At 39.6% G+C, this 20476-nt stretch overlaps 4 protein-coding genes across 5 annotated transcripts; all 4 read right to left on the bottom strand.

Annotated features, from left to right (window-relative positions):
• Positions 1-2225: 2225 nt before the first annotated feature.
• On the bottom strand, positions 2226-3435 carry LOC119562881. The gene is made up of 3 exons (XM_037875995.1): positions 3388-3435; positions 2936-3334; positions 2226-2868 (listed from the first exon to the last, which is right to left on the bottom strand). The coding sequence occupies exons 1-3, from the start codon at positions 3431-3433 to the stop codon at positions 2243-2245; spliced, it is 1071 nt and encodes a 356-aa protein (XP_037731923.1). The 5' UTR covers positions 3434-3435; the 3' UTR covers positions 2226-2242.
• A 1138-nt stretch (positions 3436-4573) lies between these two features.
• LOC119563454 lies at positions 4574-7645 on the bottom strand. 2 transcript variants are annotated; one of them, XM_037876858.1, is made up of 3 exons: positions 7602-7645; positions 5436-5594; positions 4574-5384 (listed from the first exon to the last, which is right to left on the bottom strand). In XM_037876858.1, the coding sequence occupies exons 2-3, from the start codon at positions 5581-5583 to the stop codon at positions 4717-4719; spliced, it is 816 nt and encodes a 271-aa protein (XP_037732786.1). In that variant the 5' UTR covers positions 5584-5594; positions 7602-7645; the 3' UTR covers positions 4574-4716. The 2 variants fall into 2 exon arrangements, with proteins under 2 accessions (XP_037732786.1, XP_037732785.1); XM_037876857.1 differs by lacking the exon at positions 7602-7645 and adding an exon at positions 5900-6015 and having other exon boundaries at positions 5436-5843.
• A 640-nt stretch (positions 7646-8285) lies between these two features.
• Positions 8286-9868, bottom strand: LOC119561448. The gene is made up of 4 exons (XM_037875104.1): positions 9819-9868; positions 9357-9758; positions 8503-9304; positions 8286-8447 (listed from the first exon to the last, which is right to left on the bottom strand). The coding sequence occupies exons 1-3, from the start codon at positions 9862-9864 to the stop codon at positions 8673-8675; spliced, it is 1080 nt and encodes a 359-aa protein (XP_037731032.1). The 5' UTR covers positions 9865-9868; the 3' UTR covers positions 8286-8447; positions 8503-8672.
• An 806-nt stretch (positions 9869-10674) lies between these two features.
• On the bottom strand, positions 10675-12002 carry LOC119552556. Its single transcript, XM_037862179.1, has 2 exons — positions 11609-12002; positions 10675-11522 (listed from the first exon to the last, which is right to left on the bottom strand). Exons 1-2 carry the CDS (start codon positions 12000-12002, stop codon positions 10879-10881), a joined length of 1038 nt encoding a protein of 345 aa, XP_037718107.1. The 3' UTR covers positions 10675-10878.
• Positions 12003-20476: the final 8474 nt, after the last annotated feature.

The following is a 20476-nucleotide window of genomic DNA, read 5'->3' as shown; positions in this document are numbered from 1 at the left end:
AAAGCGAAACTAACGCGAATCGGTGAAAACTTTTCTACATACGACTTGTTTAATTCACACATTTCTCATCAACGTGACAAAGATCAGATTAGAAATTCGTATAGTCTTGACCACATTTTAAGATCTTCATTTAAAATATCAATGGAATTTCACGCTGCATTAGTCAGGGCATTAAAACCAATCAAATGCATTAAAACAAAGTCAAAACAAGGCAATTTCCCTGATCTCAGGGGCTCGGTTCAGTTTCCCAGATTGCCGAGTTTCCGGCTAGTTCGACGGGGTCAGTGAAAGCGTTGGCAGGTCTTGCGCAAATTGCAGCAGGCACTAAATAGCCGAGACTTAAATAAAAGCTTATCTAAATATTTATATTTAAGTCGTTTTCAATGGTCCCAAAACCAATTGGTATGCAAATGCCGGACAAAGTGTCGTGGTAGTGGTAGCATTTCCCGAAATGCAAATGTGAGTCGGGGTGCCGGCTCTCTTAGCCACAAAAAAGAGGTCTTTCACTCGCCGCAAAAAATCTGAGGATGGTTACCTCATCGGCGGGCGTCGTTAAATTGCAACAATTACTGCGGCAGCGAGTTGCCGGCGTAAATGAAAATCAATGAAGCGGCTGACAAACGAAGAAACGAATCGAGACAACTACGAATGTTTGGCTTTGGCCAAAGTGGCGCATAAAAAGAAAGTTTAAAGCACAAGCACACTTTTATTTTTGTTTACCCCTGCTTTTTGATATCGTTTCGGTTTCGTTGGCGGTTTTGAATTCGAATTTTGGTCGGCCGCTCCGGGCCGAAAATGGATAAAACTGCATTTGATAATTACGAGAGTATGTACATCGGTCTGCTCGGTGATTGAATAAAGGCGGCTTGCCTTTCGCGTCGATGCCGGGTAAATAACCAAAATTACAAAACCACCGCCACCGACTGCGCCAAAGAATTTGTGTCACAAGTTGCACAATGCCCAAAGAGTCGACACCAGACTACCGCCGTACACACGGCGTATGAGCAACGAGTTGGCTATTACTATGGCTGTGGCGATGGCTTTGGCGAACAAATACCAAGCCACCGAAGAAGTAAAACTGCAATTTGCAAGCGTTACATAAGCCAACTCGACGACTGGGCGACCGGCTTGCCAGAGCCGCCTTGACGGAAGTCGGGAAAACATTGTTGCTGGGGAAAATCGCTTTTCCAAGAGCATGAAATTAGTTGTTGAATAAATTTGAAACAGAAACAGGGTAAAATGCGTGTTGATTTCAAACATGGTCAACGGCCACCGGTGGAGTATGTAGAGTAAGCCAATAAGTAAATTGGCCAAAAGCAACAACCATTGTGGTAGTTGGACTTGCATCGGAAGTGCAATTTTTATTAAAACGACCCGATAGTTTACAGCCACTTAAAAGCCAATTTAATGTGCTTATTTGTCAACAATTTAGGTATATGGCTTACACTTTAAAGTGTAAATGAAGTGCGAAGAAATTATACTTATATTTTAAGACAGTAGTTACCTAACTCTCTTAAAATATTTGTTTAAAAACATGTTTATCTGTTTCATTGTTGTTTTTCTTCGAAAATAAATCTCAAATTAAATTAAAAAATAAAATAATAATAATAAAAATATTGTTGGATTTATTCCAATGTTAGTCCTTACAGATAAAATGGCAAGATACTTAGGTTTCCCAATTCTAAAATAAATTTCCCTTATTTGAAAAGCGCGCACTTGCGCATATATTTGTCTCTTTTTGTTCATGTTGCGTATTCACTCGCTCTTACTTTTATCTCTTTCTTTTGAGTGTAATGTTGCTAGATGTCTGCCGCCCCTATAGAGAATTTTTATTTTATGCACGTGGGCGACATCTATGCGTCCCATATTGGAACTAGAAAGTGTACCATCGTTTATAGCATTTGGTTTATAGCTTACCAAGTTTATAGCATTGTGGCTTATAGCATAGAAGGGCAAATTCGAAGGAGTCGGAGCGAATTGAAAAAGGGCAGCATATCAAGACAACCGGTTGTGGAGGATTGGATATTGATTTTATTTTACCTATTTTTCTTAATCTTAACACTTTTTTGGGATAATAAACCATATGGAAATATTTCCCTCTTAATTAATCCTAAATTTGAAAACCTAATTTTTATTATTTATGGTAAATTAGTTACAATGATAGACACAACTTTTTCAATGAAATGTATAAAAATAAACATGTAAATATGTAAAATATCCGCTGATTAAACGTTTCTGAGCCTTAGCAAGACCCAGTCAAATTCGGGACATTTCTTTTGATAAAGTCGGAGGGATCGCAGCAGAAAGTGTTCCCGTCTGTATTAATCCCGGTTGGGCAGCTGACGGTTCTACAGGTCGATGCTGGGTTCAACGATTTCTTTTCGAATCCATTGTTCGTCATCAAAATCACGACCTTTGTGCCGGAAGAAGGGGTTACGATTTTGTAAGTCCACTCGGGAACTGGGAGTTTTCCCGGTCCTAGGTAAATTTGAATTGGTTTTTTCTCGGTGTCCTTCAATTCCAGAATACCCAACCCACCGGTGCAGACCCTCAGCACATCATTATGTTCGATTGACAAATCCCGAACCCATTTTTCAATTTTCTGCCATTTGCCACGATTAATGTTAGAGGATTGCGCGACGACGTTTAAGTACTTATTGGTCAGTCCCAGAACTTTGTAAAAAGTATAGTCAGCTGATGGAGTTAGATGGCCTCGGTCGAAAGCATCTGTTGTCTTGGAAGCAATATACGGCTGATGATCTCCCAAAATAGTTTTAAACCTATTATAGATGTTTTCTTTAGTAAACAAGGCTTCATCTGCAGTAGAAATAAGCCCGTCTCGGTCCCAAGATTGCCTTCGATAAGACTCTAGATTTTCAGGGACAGTCGTATCAGTTTAGTCAATAAGAAAAATTCAAAACATTTTTAAACTTACTCAAAAAAGTGGGATAGACCTTGTGAATGGAGAAAGCTGCAGTCATGGTTTTGGCATCGTAGCAGCTTCGATAGATCTCCAGAAACGTAGTTCCGAACAAGAACCCTACTTTGTACATGGTATAAGGGCAAGTAGAATCCCAATTTACGACCTGAACATACGGCTGAATTTCAACCGAGCAATTCGATTTGGGCAGTTGTGGATAAAATAGACCGTTTGACTGGCAAATGGTCGAAAACACAGGTGCATTTCCACCACATAGCAAAACTATATTCTGATTTGCTTGGAACCGATCCGCTGGCAGAAGTTCGTAGTGGTTGTTAACGATGTGCGCAAAAATGTGATTGGTCCATATATAATTTTCACCAAGCTGGCAAAAAGGCTGGACATTTCCCAAGGCTGAAAAAAGAATTATAACATTCGTTGCGTACGTTGGAAAAGGTTATACTAACTTAGGAACAGGCTTAGTGTAACCACTAGATTTCGTAGCTCATGCATCTTCACAGTTTGTGCTTTAAAATACAACTGAGGATCGCAGATAATCTGGTTAGGAAGAAACTTCTGACTGATAAGATAAGTAACTGAATCACCAAGGAAACCAATTAAGCAAACATCCTTTGTTTATATCTTATCTGTCAAATACTTAATCAATTTATTGTCAACAACTCAGGTTTTCAGGTACAGTTCAATGAAATCGTAAGAGTCTTAGAATTGTCTTACCAAAGTAACACCTTTTTGATTACTTATTGTTTTTTGTTTTATTTTGTTTTGCTTTAATCATGTGTTTATTGAATATATTTGCAGCATACTCTCAGGATTAAATTTTTAAATAACTGGAATGAATTTAATTCTTGTAGACTGTGCAATCAGCATCATCAGCATAGTCTATAAAGGCGGTATATAAATCTCTGCGACCGTCAAGCTAGACTTTTTATTATTTTCTATCTCACCAGCTGTGAAAATCCCAACTTTATTCAACGTCATTTACAACCGATTGCGGTAGGTTAGACTTTTGTAGTTGAAATTATGGAAATTCCGACTTTTTACATAACGCACTGTGCAGATAACGTTTAAGAATCCTATGCTTATTAATAAGCGTAGAAATTGATAAAAATCTATAGATTCACTAAAATATTTTTTATACATGCAAATAAAATTTTTATTCATATATATTATATATATTATATTATATATTATATTTAAACAAGAACCATACCATACCATACCATTGCAGCTATAATTATTAAATTTAAAAATACAAAAAATGATATTCCCAATAGTATAAGATAATATGTCAAAAAACACCGAAGCTATAATTTGTTTAATATTATTTTCCTACCAATTTTTTGATCGTTCCTATGGCAGCTATATGATATAGTTATCCGATTTTGATAAAATTAAATTCAAAATTCACAACTATTTAAAAAATGTTATTTCCAAGCGTAGGAGGTTAAATGTTAAAAAACACCGAAGCTATAATTTGTTTCATATTATTTTCCCACCAATTTTCAGCAGCTATTTGATATAGTCGTCCGATTTCGATAAAATTTAATTCGAAATTCAAAACTAATTAAAAAATGTTATTTCCAAGCTTAGGAGGTTATATGCTAAAAAACACCAAAGATATAATTTTTTTAAATTTTTTTTTCCGATTATTCCTATAGGAGCTACCTTATGGGGTCGGAAACGTCTCCTTCACTGCGTTGCAAACTTCTGACTGAAATCAATATACCCTCTGCAAGGGTATAAAAATACAATTGAAGACATTTTTCTTGATTGCTTTAGCAAACACCAGTCAAATGTGGAACGTTTCTAGCAATAAAATGGAAAGGGTCGCAGCAGACAGTGTGACCCACACTTCTCCCATTCAGATGAAGGCCTGGATGACAATTGATCTGCCGACAAATCTGATTTAAGTCCTGCTGATTAGGGATATTAACGTCGTTGTATGTTAACATAACCCATTTGTCTCCAGAAAGATGGCTAACTATCTTGTACATCCATTCGGGAACCGGAATTTTGTTATTATCCAAAAGAAAAATTGATATCATGTTGTTATTATTCGTATGCCTCAATCTATGTACTCCCATTGCTCCTATGCAAACTTTAAGAACATCGTAGGTTCGCTGAATTTGAACGTTATTCACGATTGGATTATCATGTAGTCCCTTTACTACATTGTTTACCCAGGTCTCGACGGTCTTCCAGTTGCCACGATTGATTCCACGATATTGAGGGATGGCATTTAAATACTTAAAGGTGGTTTTCTTATGCTCTGTGAACATGAAAGCAGAGGCTGGTGTCATGTGGCCACGATCAAATTTACACTGCGGTTGTGTTGCACCCAGGTTAGTCAGCAAGCAAGCTTGAGTTGCCCTTCCCTCGTAAGCATTATCAAATCCTCCACTCAATCCATCCGAGTTCCATGGAGGGGTAGGACGTGGAGCGGCTAAAAAAAATTTTTTTAGATAGGAAGGAGGTAGACATATTTCAAACTTACTGTTTTCGTGGCGGTAGACCTTATAGATGGAATGTTGGAATGCTAAGCTGTTACCGTTGAAACAGTTTCGATACAGCTCCATAAAGTTTCCATTGAAGTTAAAGCCCACCCCATACATGCGAGAAGGATTCGGACAAGAGGCATCCATTTTTCTTATTCCTACAACAGACGGTTCGAATGGCGTTGAGCACATAGCCGTGTTTAAAGGTGGATTAAAAACATGGTTAGATTGACACTTGAATCCAGTATGTTGAATTCCTCCGTTACATAGCAAATAGATCGTTTGGCCGTTGGCCACCATATCACTGTGCTGGATATCAAATACCCCGTTACTGTGGCTTAAATAAATATTTTTGGATGTCAACAAACTTTTTGGAATAATACATATAGCGCTGACATTTCCTACAACTGAAAGTCGGATAAACTTTTGACGATAAACGAGCACCCGATATAAATATACTCACAGAAAAACCAAGATAGGCCAACAAAGAAATACTTCAGATCGTGCATATTCACAGCTTGGGCTTTCATGAACTACTAAAAATCGCAATAGCTTACACTGCTTTTTGTACTCGTAGTCTTAATCAGTATGGAATGCACACATTTCCTTATCTCAATAATTCTGAGAATTCTGATGATTGTTTAATTCAGGTTTTATTATTTATTGAATAAAATAATTATCACAAAATCATCAACCTTTGCTTTGATAAGAACAGACGGGCAAGCCCCCGCTGCAAGAGTCATAGAGCAGGTTACCTCATTTTGTATCAATCGAAAGGTATTGACGAGACCAATACATTTCAGTTAAAATTTTTATTCTAGCATCAAGACTGTAGGAGCCACAGTTTTGGGCGGCTTGTGGGCGTTAGAATGGGCGTGACACTCTGCTGAAACAAACTTGCGCTGCGCAGGAATCTCAGGAATCTGCATGCCTAATCCCAGTATTGTAGCTTTTATAGTTTCCGAGATCTCAGCGTTCATACGAACAGACGGACAGACGGACATGGCTAGATCGACTCGGCTAGTGATCCTGATCAAAAATATATATACTTTATGGGGTCGAAAACGCTTCCTTCTGCCTGTTACATACTTTCTGACGAATCTAGTATACCCTTCTACTCTACGAGTAACGGGTATAATAACTGGAATGAATTTAGTTCTAGTTGACTGCTAATAACTATGCTATTAGCATGAACTATAACTAAACCTCCCATATGTATTTAATAATTATTATATAGGCCGTTCTGAGTTTTTGAACAAGGTGTGCAACGCAGTAAGTGAAAAGTATATACATACACTCAATCAGCATCATCAGCTTAGTCTATCAGGGCGGTATATAAATCTTTGCGACCGTCAAGCTAGACTTTTTATTATTTTCTATCTCACCAGCTGTGAAAATCCCAACTTTATTCAACGTAATTTATAACCGATTGCGGTAGGTTAGACTTTTGTAATTGATATTATGGAAATTCCGACTTTTTATATGACGCATAGTGCAGATAACGTATAATAATCCTATGCTTATCAATAAGCGTAGAAATGGAAAAAAGTCTAAAGATTCATTAAAATATTTTTTTTACATGCAAATAAAATACAAATAATTTAAAATTTCTGAAGATATGTTTTGGAATTTTTATTCAATTCTAATTGAATTCTAAATTCTATTAAATTTATATTTAAAAAATAAAATTGAAGACATTTTTCTTGATTGTAATAAAATGGAAAGGCTCATAGCAGACAGTGTGGCCATCACTTCTCCCATTCAGATGAAGGCCTGGATGACAATCGATCTGCCGGAAGTAAAAGCCCACCCTATACATGCGAGATGGATTCGGACAAGAGGTATTCATTTTTCATATTCCTACAACAGACGGTTTGAATGGCGTTGAGCATATAGCCGTGTTTAAAGGTGGATTGAAAACATGGTTAGATTGACACTGGAATCCACTATGTTGAATTCCTCCGTTACAAAGCAAATAGATCGTTTGGCCATTGACCACCATATCACTATGCTGGATATCAAATACCCCATTACTGTGGCTTAAATAAATATTTTTGGATGTCAACAACCTTTTTTGAATAATACATATAGCGCTGACATTTCCTACAACTGAAAGTCGAATAAATTTTTGACGATAAACGAGCACCCGATATAAATATACTCACAGAAAAACCAAGGTAGGTCAACAAAGAAATACTTCAGATCGTGCATCTTCACAGCTTGGGCTTTCATGTAGAACTAAAGATCGCAATAAGCTCAGACTGCTTTTTGTATACGTAATCTGAATCAGCATCGAGTGCGTACATTTCATTATCTCAATAATTCTGAGAGTCTGATTGTTTCAGTAAGCAACGATTAAATTTATTGAATAAAATAATTATCACAAAATCATCAACCTTTGCTTTGATAAGAAGAAGAAGAATCATAGGGCAGTTTACCTCATAGTACTTTTCCAATTTAAATAATAAATACCTGCGAAGGGGGCGTTTTTGTGAACTCAATCGAAAATAAGACGCTAGGCTTTTATTAGTGAAAAATAAAAATTAACAAATATTGTAACGCATCGTATTAGATTGATCCCTATACATACCTTTTTTTATAAACCATTTTATTCTTAACCAATTACATTTTACATTAGGCTCAAGGGCTTTTATACTTTTGGGCAAAAAGTAAAAGAAATTATATATATATATTGTAATATATATTCAGGCGCAATGTTGCACCAAGATGACATTTTCATCATATCTGTGTCTTTTGGACGAGAAAGTTCCTTTTTTAACAAACAATCTGTAATGGCAAACATCGAACATCTGATATATAATATAGGTAGTCCAATCCAAATTCCGAAAATAAAACTTTTTGTTTTGGTTTTAATACTCCAGTATATGTAAAGGCGGTTTAACCGTCAGTGGTTGTTGATTCGTTCCACCCATTTTACACTCAAGAAAGTCAGTTTAGAATCAAGATGAAATAGGTTAGGAAACTTTATAGTCGTGTAATCCAGCTTAAACCTGCAACATCAAAAGTGTTATATAATTTTAGCGTATATACGAAAACTCCTCTTACGGTGAATGATCCATTTTTTGGCGAATACCTTCTCATCTCTCAGATTCCGGGATTCGTAGTTCATACTGATAACTTTTAAGAACAAAACGTATACTGAAATGTTTTTCTGGTCAAGCGTATAAATCCAAAATTAAAATTTTTTTAACAATTAGGTAATTGGGTTGTAGGCTTTAGCAAACACCCGTCAAATGTGGTACGTTTCTTGTAATGAAATCGTATGGCTCGCAGCAGACAGTGTAGCCCACACCCCTCTTATTGGGATGAAGGTTTGGATGACAATTGACTGGTTGGCATAGCATCTGATCTAAGGCCTGCTGACTAGGCTCATTAAAGTCGTTGTAGGTCAAGATAACCCATTTATCTCCAGAAAGATGGCTCACTATCTTGTACATCCATTCGGGTACGGGAATTTTGTCATTATCCAACAGGAAAATTGATATAAATTTGTTACTATTCTTGTGTTTTAACCTATGCACTCCCAGTGCTCCCGTGCAAACTTTAAGAACATCATAATTTCGTCCCATAACTAGGCTGTTTACCCAGCCTTCAATTGTCCTCCAGTAGCCACGATTAACTCCTGCATACTGGGGGATAGCATTTAAATACCTAAAGGTGGTTCTCTTAAGCTCTGTGAACATGAAAGCAGAGGCTGGTGTCATGTGGCCACGATCAAATCTACACTGCGGTTGCTTTGCACCCAGGTTAGTCTGCAAGCAAGCTTGAGTGGCTTTTCCCTCGTAGGCACTGTCAAATCCCCCACTTATTCCATCAGAGTTCCATGGAGAATTAGGACGTGGAGCGGCTGAAACGGGGGTTCAAGATAAGTAGGTGGTTAAAAAATTCTATAAGCTTACTATTTTCGTGGCGGTACACCTTATAGATGGAATGTTGGAGTGCCAAGTGCTGAGCATCGAAACAGTTTCGATACAGCTCCATGAAGCGTCCACTGACATGATAACCCACGGCGTACGTAAGAAAAGGACTGGGACAAGAGGTATCTGGTACATTTACAACAGATGGTTCGAACGGTGCTGAGCACATGACCGTGTTCAGAGGTGGATCAAAATTATTGTCAGATTGGCACTGGAATTTAGTAGGTTCAACTCCTCCATTACAAAGCAAATAGATCGATTGCCCGTTAGCCACTATATCACTGTGCTGAATATCAAATATCCCATTATTATTGGTTAAATAAATATTTTTGGTGGCCAACAAATTCTTATGAACAATACATAAAGCGCTGACATTTCCTAAAACTGAATGTCGAATTAATTTTAAACTAATCTTTTAAATATGCACGTTATATATATACTCACAAAGAATCAAACTTAGGCCAACCAGAAGGCATTTAAGATCGTACATCTTTACTGCCTAACTTTCCGTATAGAAGTGAGGTTCGCAATAAACTCAGCAGGTTCTTATGTGGTCAAATATATACGTATTATTTTCAGCATCGAAACAGTGCAATAGCTTAACTCGCTTATTCTTAGACTATTCATCTTTGGACACCAGTAGCTATATACCATTTAAGAGAGCTCCCAATAAGAGAATTCATAAGCGTCATTTGAGTGTATTCCCGCATATTCTGATAAGCGGCAATAAAATCGACCGGTGAGGAGTAAAACTTGAAAAAGATAATTTAGTTTGGCGAAAATCCGGTTTTTTAAATCAAGTTAAAATGTAATGTTAGCAAGCCCCCGCCAAGATGGGAACATTTCTTTTGATAAGTCGATTGCATCGCAGAAATAAGTGTAGCCAGTGTCGGCTGGACTCAACGTTTTGGGGCAGTCAACCATCTTGTAGACCGATGTTGCGTTTGGTCTATAAGTTCCCCAACAATTGTTGCAGTTAATGTATCTGCATAATCACATTGGGCGCAATCATATAGGTACTTTCCTGAATTGTCCTGCTGTACCATACTCGCCATAGCTATTTTCATACCCGCATGCAGAGTAGCAGATACCTGTCTTAACTGGGCTGTAAGCCTGACAATCAAGGCCCAAAAAATCTTTAAGGTGAGGGCTGAACTGTAGTACTGAAAAAGGGAGATACAATTGTCTAGAGAAAAGTGACTCACTTATTATTTAGATAGCCAGCCACTACAACAATAAAAATAAATTAGTGTGGTCATAAAAAATTTATCTTGACTATCTGAGGAGCAGGTATGAGGAATAGATACTGAATGAAAACAATGTGATATATTTTATTGGGTTATATCTAATGTGTAGAAATCTTATCATTCCAGTTTTTTCTATATGAATCATTTCTTGCCAATCGAACCTGTTTTATAATGTTATACAATTGTAACTTATAACAATACTATTATTATGAAAATAACTTGTTTTGTGTGAACATTATTAATCTTTTTCATCGTTATTATCGTAATTCATCTCCAAATATGTCTTTTGTGTGTCTGAATGCAACCCGAAACCATGGGTTGTTCCTTTTAATAAAGTCAGTTGGATCGCAGCAGAATGTAAATCCAACTTCAGTAAGTATTAATGTTGGGGGGCAGGGCACAACTCGACAAAAAGCATATGGGTTTGGTCCTACAGTTTCCCATCCATTGTTTGATGTCAAAATCACTGTTGTTTTTTTGCTGTCGACACTATAAATGATTTTGTAGATCCACCTGGGAACTGGGTTTCTACCTTCTGCTAGGTAAATCGGCGTCGGCACTTGATTCCTGTTGTTCAGTTCAAGTACGCCCAAAGCCCCGGTGCAGACTATCTGGGTGTCGTGTTGTTGACGAATCCAATTTTCAACATTCCTCCAATTGCCTCGGTTGATTCTGTAGTATTGGGGGACACCATTTAGGTACCTATTAGTCTGCTGGCTAGCCCAGGCGTTGGGGAAGTCTGCGGCGGGAGTCAGGTGTCCTCGGTCGAAGGAGGGACTTTGTGGAGAAGCAATATATCGCTGTTGCGGTCCCAGAAGAGCTTCAAACCGATTATAAATATTACTCTGTTGAAAAGACGCCTCATCTGTGGCAGAAATTAAATATTTTTTAAGGAAAAAAGCTTTGTGATCCCGAACCTAAATATCTTTCTTGACTCCGGATAACTTACTTGAAACTGTCGGGTGGAACGTGTTGACGGATCTTAACAGCTATGAAAGAGCTCCATTTGTCTAGTCCCGTCCGATAAACCCACGACATATATGGTATGCGGACAACTGGGATCTTGGACCAATTCAATAAATGGCTTTAGGGTCTCTACACAGTTTGGACTGGGTAGTGGTGGATAAAATACCCCGTCTTCCTGGCAACTGGTACTAAACTCGGTGCCATTGCAGATCATAAGCCTCGACTCATGGGGATCTAAGTGAATATCTAACGGAAGGTCGAATTGATTCCTGTTGTCAGCAAGTAGAGCCACGGTGATAGTATCCCTCAGAATTGGACAATCATATGCTTTGAAACCGGCGTTATAAATAGCTACGACTGCTGTGGTTATAAAGACTACGGAGGTCATTGCCACTATGGCACAGGCCGGCAACATCTTCCCGGCTTCATATAACTATTGGATCTAAAGATTGTAGCAAAACTTGCTATATTTTAGTAGTACTGGTCCGTTGAAATCTTATCTTTCTTGTTTACCCAATGTAAACCATTACCCCAGTTCTTATGATAATTTTACTTCATATATAATAATAAATTATTATTCTGCCTGTTTTCTCCTCATGTTTATCTTTGCTAAGCATAACTTATCATATAACCGTGACTAACTCCTTAGAGACGATTGGTTTGAATGTTACACTAGATATATTTTGCTATCGACTGTTCTTAGTTCTTCATCATTAACTGGAACTCGTGGGATTTAATGTCTGCCCTTTGCAGCATGGCCAAGCAAACCGTTGGCCACTTTCAACTGCATCGCTGCTCGGAGTCAGAGAATCGGGCAAACTGGTCGCAGCACGCCCGCATAAACATGGCCTGATTGATGTTGGTTTTAGTTGGCCATTTATTTGTTATTTGCACGTTACATGGCAGCCAGAGTGCAGAGTACCGAGTCTCTGGGCGCAGGGCGATGAACGGAGGACGAAGGATCTGGTACCAAAAGCCAGCCGGCAGCCATGACCAAACCGATACCGATAGCAGAAAGGCCCCTAATGGATGAGATGTTGTCCCATCCTTAAACTGCACTCTCGACTTTAAATGGAACGGGCGAAAATGCTGCACATTCAATTTGTCACATGCCAGGCAACCGCATATTTGGACGAAATATTTTCGAATGTGTCACAAATTTTACAGGGATGATGGGGGGGGATGAGAGTTCCCCACCCTATGGCGAACATGAATTATGCTTATCCACGTGTTGGGCACAATGGCTAGCCGACCTTCCGTCGGCATTGCCACAACCTAATATTAATTTGCTGATTTATGGGCGCCCAGGCCACAGCGAGGCAACTATAAATTTTAATGAAAATTTAATAAATGCGTCGGACAGGGGGGCGACTCTTTGGCCGGCATTGTTAACGTGGATATTAAGCAATTATATGATTTTGTGTTGTGGCTTTAAGCGGCGAATGCCAACAAAAACAAGTCATTAAATATGAAAATAAACACAGACGATGCTATATGGATTAGAGCAGAATGCTGCGAAAAAACCAACGAGTCCGCATGAAATGAAGCCCCTTCAGAGCAACCGCAAAAACAAACTGGCAGCCCTGCCAAACTGAACTGCGAGTCCACAGACAGAGGATACAGAGGGATTCACAGACGGTCGATACAAAACAGTTAAATATTTTATGCCACTGCTATTTTACGCTTGTAAATCAGAGTCCAAGCCGCAGGCAGACAGACATTTCAGTTCGGTTCTAGTCTTTGCACTGCTTGAAAACACCGAAAACCGAAAAGTTCACATCGGAAAGTAAGCTGAAATAGTTGGCATTTGCCAGCCTGGCAGACCGCTTTTGCATATGTCTCCGGGATTTTGGTAGGTCCACCATCCGGGCAACTTGGCATCCTGACGCTCCAGACCTGTTTAATATTAAAATCAAATTCCTCGGGATAAATTTGATTTTGGCAGGCCCAAATATTTGCCCAGACTCAGGCATTTTGCATTGAATTATTTACCGTCCTAATGCAGCTGGCAGCCACAAGTTGAAGTAAGATCAGCAGCCAGTAATAATATGATAAACGCTTCTAAACGGTAGGCAACAAATTAACAGTCATAAATTATATTAATTGCATTGCAATCGGGTTAATATTTGGTGACACCATATCGGCTTTGCCACATGCCAAAGTGTCTCAGGTGTCGAAAGGCATACAATTCAATCTGCAGTTGGGTGAAGGCCAGGAAAAACATGCCTCTGGCAGATTCAGTACCACCTCTGCCTCAAACCCCTGGAACAAACAAAGCCCCATTGAGCTTTGTGTGGCTTGTTTTCTCTTTTGGTTTCCCTGGGATCCTTTGAACCCCCCTTCTAGTTTCTTTGCCATGACCTGTTTAAGCAAAACGGCAAAACAATACAGGCTGACAGCAAGTCCGTAATGGATATCGATATTTTTCAGATAGTTGGGTGAAAGGTGGGATGGTAGATGGTACATGGTAGATGGATGCTCCTACGATTCCGGTTCCATCAAAGCAGCTGCCTGACAGTCGGTACAGTTGGTCCTTCGTGCTGGCTTGCAGCGATTTTAACAAACAAATCAATTTATTTGCCAGATTACAATTTACGTGACTCAGTTACAAATTGCTTTATTTATTTAGCACAGCACAATGAATAAACCAGGGCTGGCGGTGGGTCGGTTGTTTTTCAAAAGGAAGTCGAGCCTGAACTGAAACAAAACGTTGGCGGGCAAATACATCAATTAGATACACAGGAGCCGACTAATGTAATGACTAATTGAGTACACGATATATGTTCACATGCAACGCGGACTTCAACGGGAATGTTGAGACCGTAAGGCTTCAGTGTCCGGCTAAAACAATGGACTAATCCTTGAAATAACATGGACAAGCGGGAAATTAGAGCCAGAAAATCTCTTGCCGTGGCGGTCAGAATACTATTATTACCGTAATCATTTTATTTGGTTGGAACTCTCAAGATTAAGTTAAATCTTGGAAATGTTTTTGAGCTATACATTACATTTCCTTTTAAGCCTGCAAGGACTAGAAAAGGATTCTTAAAAGGCGTGAATCCCTGTCCAGCGATGGAATATACGTGAAGTTAGTTATACTTTTTAGTAAATAAAGTATTTCATAAAGTCATAGTTAACTTTTTTCTTAATCCATTTATGTTTTTTACATAAAATTTCAATTAAAGCGGAACCGCTTTGATTTTGTTTTCCTGCACGATAAGTGCTTCTCCTAAGATAATGCTGTACTTCTGATTGCCAATTCGATTTGATTGGTACAACTGATAGAACCAGCACACTCGGTCGATGATCCCATTTTCCCTTCCCAAATAATAAGTAAATACAAACATTTCACACTGAATATAACGTTCAAATTGTTATTTTCTTGCGGGCAAAAAAGCCCGAAATCAATAAGCGTTATGGCGCAAACGAGCCAAAGCCAAAGCCAAAGCCATCGCCATCGCCAACGCCAATCTTCTATGAATTCCAATTCATCAAGCCCAGAAACAACAATTAAAAAATGTGGGCAAGGGAAAACAAAAGACAAAGGGATAAACGCGGGGGCGGCGGGATAAATAATGGAAAATAAAGCGGATCGATCTCATTACTTAGCAACGGCCGGGAGCACAAAGCCAGTTGAAGTGGCTGTAAGTTTAATAACAGAAATGCTCAAAACATAAGCCACAAAGGCGGAAATCTCATAGAAATGTCCAGCGTTGGCAAACAGAACAAAAAGTCTGGAGAAAAACCCGAAAGCAGAACTCAATCAGGCATAAAACATTAAAAGCTCCCCAAGTAGCACGAAAGAAATGGCACAGCAATCGCTCGAAAGAAAAGGAAAATCCAGCTGGAAAATGGAGGGGGAGGTCCTGCTGCTGACCCCCGAAAAATGGCTGAGGAGGCGGAAAAGTGTAGCAGGAAAACTGTGAGCTGGGGAAACGGATGTAGTGCAAGTTAAAGTTTGCAGCAACGGACTCCATCTTTGAATTAGTGAATTTCCGGTGGCAGCAACTGTAACGGGTAAAAATGTTTTTAATTCTGTTTTTCTTTTTTTTTTTGTTGCATTCTGCAATCTCGGTTTCATTGCAACAATTGTAAGGGCCAAAGGGAAAATGCTTCATCTATCTGCTGGTCATTTGTGTGCTTTCAGTTTTAGTTTTTGTTTCACTGGACAGCTGGATAGATAGATAGATAGATGTGTTTTCTTTTTTCTTTTTTTTTCTCTTACCAGCAAAGCTTGGCTCAAAGGAATGCAGAACTTTGGCTTTGACTGCGATAAGCCGCGCGTTGTTGGCCAGCAAATATGGAATCGGTTGGCCCGCCAGCCAAGTTAAGTCAATGCAATGCAAACAGTTGGTTTCGAACCCAGACCGAGGCCACAAAAACAAACATAAAGGCCCGGCCACAGGAGCCATCAACATGCTGGCCCGCAAATCGATTAACTTTGGCTTCTTAATTAACATCTTTTGCGGTCCTGGGGCACATTGGTGAACTCCCGACATGTTGCTTGAATAAATTACATGCGACAAGCCGCAACATGTTAATCCCCACGTCAACACAGGCTCGGTTGACGATGGTCGATTCCATATGCACAGGCATCGCTCATTTAACTGCTTATCAAGTATGGCTGGGGATTGGAGCTCTGGAGATTGGAGTGCCCTGTGATGCGGTCGCCATGTCACTGCCCATAATAACAATAATAATAATAGGTAATTCCACAGACCGGTGTGCAATCAGCGGATGCGCCTTAATGTATGCAATGATTGATATTATGGCCGAATCGAGGGGTCATGTCACGAATTAGGCCTTGTCGTTGCCCATTAGTTTTGGCAGGCAGATGGATCGGTGTATCCGTGTCTGTATCATCCAGGCAGAGCACAAATTGTTTGCGTTAAATAATGCATTAAATTAAATGGCCGACATTGAGACTGCAAAGGCAAACAGCTGGCAGGTAAGAGCTACTTCTGTGGAACCAAACCGATTCCGTTTCGAGAAAAATGCCCCCGCACACAAACAGACCGTAAATGCAGTTGCAACCAACAGCCAACGAGCAAACGACCAAAAACCAAACCGAAGCAAACCAAAAGCCGAAACGCACAGGCAAACCCGCAAATTGCATACAAATGAAGCAATTTGCACTTGAGGCTACCTGGCTTCCAGGCGAAATCAATTTTCAATTAAGAATTGCATATTTTTGTACACCCGCTTACACACCTTTACATATCTATACATATATATAAAAATAGTATAGATGCAAGACTGCAATGGTTTACACACATTTCACACATTTTGACTCGTGAAGCGCTGGCGCTGGTTTAATTGGAAAATCAAATTAAATTTCGAGGCTTAAGCACATTACGTATACGCCACGTTGGCCGCACATAAAACTCCTCCACTTCTCTCGGCGCTGTTTGCGCAAGTTAAGGCATTTTTAACAGCTTCCGAGGAGCTGAGCTCAGTTTGAGTTCAGAGTCCCGAACCATCCCCATCCTCATCCGGACTGCTATCCCCATGCCCATACCCATACCCATCCGTACTTTTAGCCATCGGCTGTTGCTCCTCTAAAAGCTTTGCCCCATTTGCAACAACAACTAAAAAGCAAGAAGAACAACAGTTACAATAATGGCAAACCCAGGAGATAAAAAGATAATATCCATTTGTCTGTTTGTTGGTTGTTTGCAGTAAAAGCAGCAGCAGCAGCAGCAGCGTCCACAGCAACAACATTTTAAGCGGATTTCGCTCTGCTGGCTGTCAACTTTTGGTCAGGATCGACCGCTTCGTCCATTTTAATTGATTTGCATGGAACATTTCGGCTGGGCAGATGGATATTGGCGGTGGGTGTGGCCATGTGGCTATGTGGCTCCGTATGCCATTGGTTTTTAGTTTGTGTTCGGCTGGACATTTTCGCTGATTTGCGCTGAATGTGCCGAGTTCAAATGAGACCCGGATACCAGAAAGTTGAGTTTTTCGGCCAGGACAATGTTTTAAATCGAACCCGCGCCCATCGATGCGTAACGCGAACAAACTCTAATTGGAATGGATCGGCCGGAAGGAATGCTAATGTGCCGCATAACTTTGGATGAGGGAGGGGTCTACATCCCATATGTATAAGCCGGGCAAACACATTTGTCATCCAACGTCAGGGCTTTATTATAATATCATCATGGTTTGCCAAGTGTCAACCATTAAAACCGAACATCATCATCTATTTAGAACGTTTTTATTATTATTTCTGTGCTCGCTGGGCGCAAAATAAAAATCCACATCGTTAAAAATTTGCGCAACGCCACGACATATTGGCTAAAGTATTTCATCAAATTGAATTCAATCACGTGCCAATGATCAATCGATACTGTCAACGTAAAATACAATGCCAACGGAGCCATGAATGAGGCATCGTCTAACTGGATTGGAGCTTTCAGTTCAGTTCGGGTCGACTTTGCTTTACTCTCGGCATTCTGGCTGATTGAATGACTTTTGACATTAGTGCACAATGTCGTTAATCAAAATGCTTTCGAGTATCCAGCATCCAGCAGCTGAAATCCCGATTCTCGAATGCCGAATTCAGAATCCAGAATCCTACACATCCAGCCAACTGGCAGCCTAATGCCTGGCATGTGTCGAACGTCAATGGTTGGCTGGTTCTGGTTCTGGTTTTGTGGAATGGGCATGGATGGGTGTGGAGCTATAGCTATGCGTCCTATGCCCAAATCGGGGCACCCACAAAACATGCCCACCACACTAATTCAATGAGATGGCTTACACAGACAGCAGTGGCATTATGACATGCCAGGGAATTCCATTTAGCGACCTTGAAGTGATTTTTGGCCAACCAAATGTTTTGGGCCACTTCATTGAAATCGCCTGTGTTGTCCTTTTGCCTGTCTGTCGGAATGTCTGGCTGCCAGCCCGTCTGGGTGTGCGTGCTGCAAAGTTAATTCTGGCACAATAAAAATCTGTTTTATGGCGCCGAGTGTGTGCCTGCTCATTAAGCATCTTCCGCTGGCAAACAGCTGCGAATGTGTGTGAGCTGGGCGCGGAAAAGGGGGTTTTTAGGGGGCCATAAGCGCACTCTTATGTAAATGGAGCCAGGCACGAACTGAGGGGCTGCTACCGCTGTTTATTTCCTGTGCACTAAAAATAATTTGGGAGTATTTGTAAGTTACAAAAAGAATAAACTTAAGGTAAAAGAACCTGAGTATTTAATGTGGGTTATCAATAATATTTCAAAAAATTTGTTGTTCTAGAAATAAGGTTCTTATATCGAGCCTTATATCCAGAATCATCAAATACTTAATCGAAAACATATTTTATGTAGCCATTTTAGCTTTAATCTTTACTATTCGCTTTAATGAATCCCCTGAAAGTATGCAATAATTCTTACAAACTGAATGGCTGTACTACAGGTCCTGTAGGCAATTTGACATCGATAGTATTGCTGCAAGACCATCGATACTGGTAACTTGGATTGTTTTCGGAATCTTGAGTTCCCTAAAATGAATAATTGTTTCTGTGTTATTATATATTACTTTAATTAAGAATTTAAGATTACAAAGTTTATCAACACATGTGATGGACCCCCTATTTAAGTGTTTTATTAAGCTCTATTTTTTAAAGAATTTTCTTTCTGTGCATGTTGGTGTGCTCGTCTGCTGTCCCGCTGTCTGCACGTTCTGCGTGGTGCATGCATTTCGTAGTAATTGTGTAAACAACCTCACACACACGCTCGTATGTACAACAGACACTCCCGGGTGGCCATATGCCAGGCCCCCTGCCCCCAGAAATCCCCCACTACGTTGTTGCTGCTACTCCTTAGTCAAACGCATAATTATGTCACGTAAGTTTAGAGCAGTTAACTCTGATGTTGCAATTTAGTAGCAATTCACGCTCAAGCTTGCAAAGAGAGTCTCGACTCGACTGGAGTCGACTCGACTGGAGGCGACTCACCATCACCATCACCATCACCGGCAGGAGCGACCCGCAAGTGGCCTTTAGTGTTTTACGGTTGACAGGCTGTCAGCTTGCCCTGGCTCTGTGTCCTGGCTGGAGTGTCGAGTTAATATGACAGAGCCTTGTTTGCCGGTCAGCGGTAAGAGCGCTCATACGCCCCATTGGCCATTGGCCATTGCCTCGACTTTTCCAGCCATTTTAATTGAGCTGAAAATCACTTAACCCACTTTTGCCCACCCGAAACTAAAGCGAGAAAATCAACAAAAAAAAAAAGTAAACTGTGAAAGAAAAAGGAAAAGTGGGCCAACTATAAGTGCATGAGCACCCAAACTGGAGGAATAGAGACGCAACATCCATTATTGCGGTCATTATGCACCTGCAAAAGGTGAGACTGGCAGCATGTGTGCCATGCCTTTGGCTGAGTTCATGAATGCACTCATTTGGTTAGATAAGTGTGCGGAGTGAGCTCCTATTTGCTGTTAATGGATTACCGCAGTCGGAGAACTCCAGGGGATGGAGCTTCTAAGGACTAAATCAGATTGGATACGAGATTTACCAGGAAAAAGGCTTTCCAGAACAGTGGGAGAAATATATCAAAAATGTGTACAAGCTGGGCAATTAAACAGAGGTTGCTTAAGAACAATTTTTACCACGTAGATTTTATATTTAAATATAAAATATAGTAGACATTACTTAAGCTTAAAAATAACTTGAACATTTTTCTAGGAATATAGATGTAAGCCAAAAATTATAGATTTTACACTGATTTTTTTTAACAAAATTAAACAGGCTGAACCATTTAGAATTTACTGAAAGTTCAAGAATAAATTTTAACCAACAGAATCTATTTCAAAATACATTATAAATTATTTAAGCTTTTAAATAAATAAGATATTTTAAAAACTACAAATCTATACTAGATGTATCAGATTTTGATTGAGA

Source organism: Drosophila subpulchrella, chromosome 3R (assembly GCF_014743375.2).
Source record: "Drosophila subpulchrella strain 33 F10 #4 breed RU33 chromosome 3R, RU_Dsub_v1.1 Primary Assembly, whole genome shotgun sequence".
NCBI classification, from domain to species: domain Eukaryota; kingdom Metazoa; phylum Arthropoda; class Insecta; order Diptera; family Drosophilidae; genus Drosophila; species Drosophila subpulchrella.
This window is presented reverse-complemented; position numbering and strand designations above follow the sequence as displayed.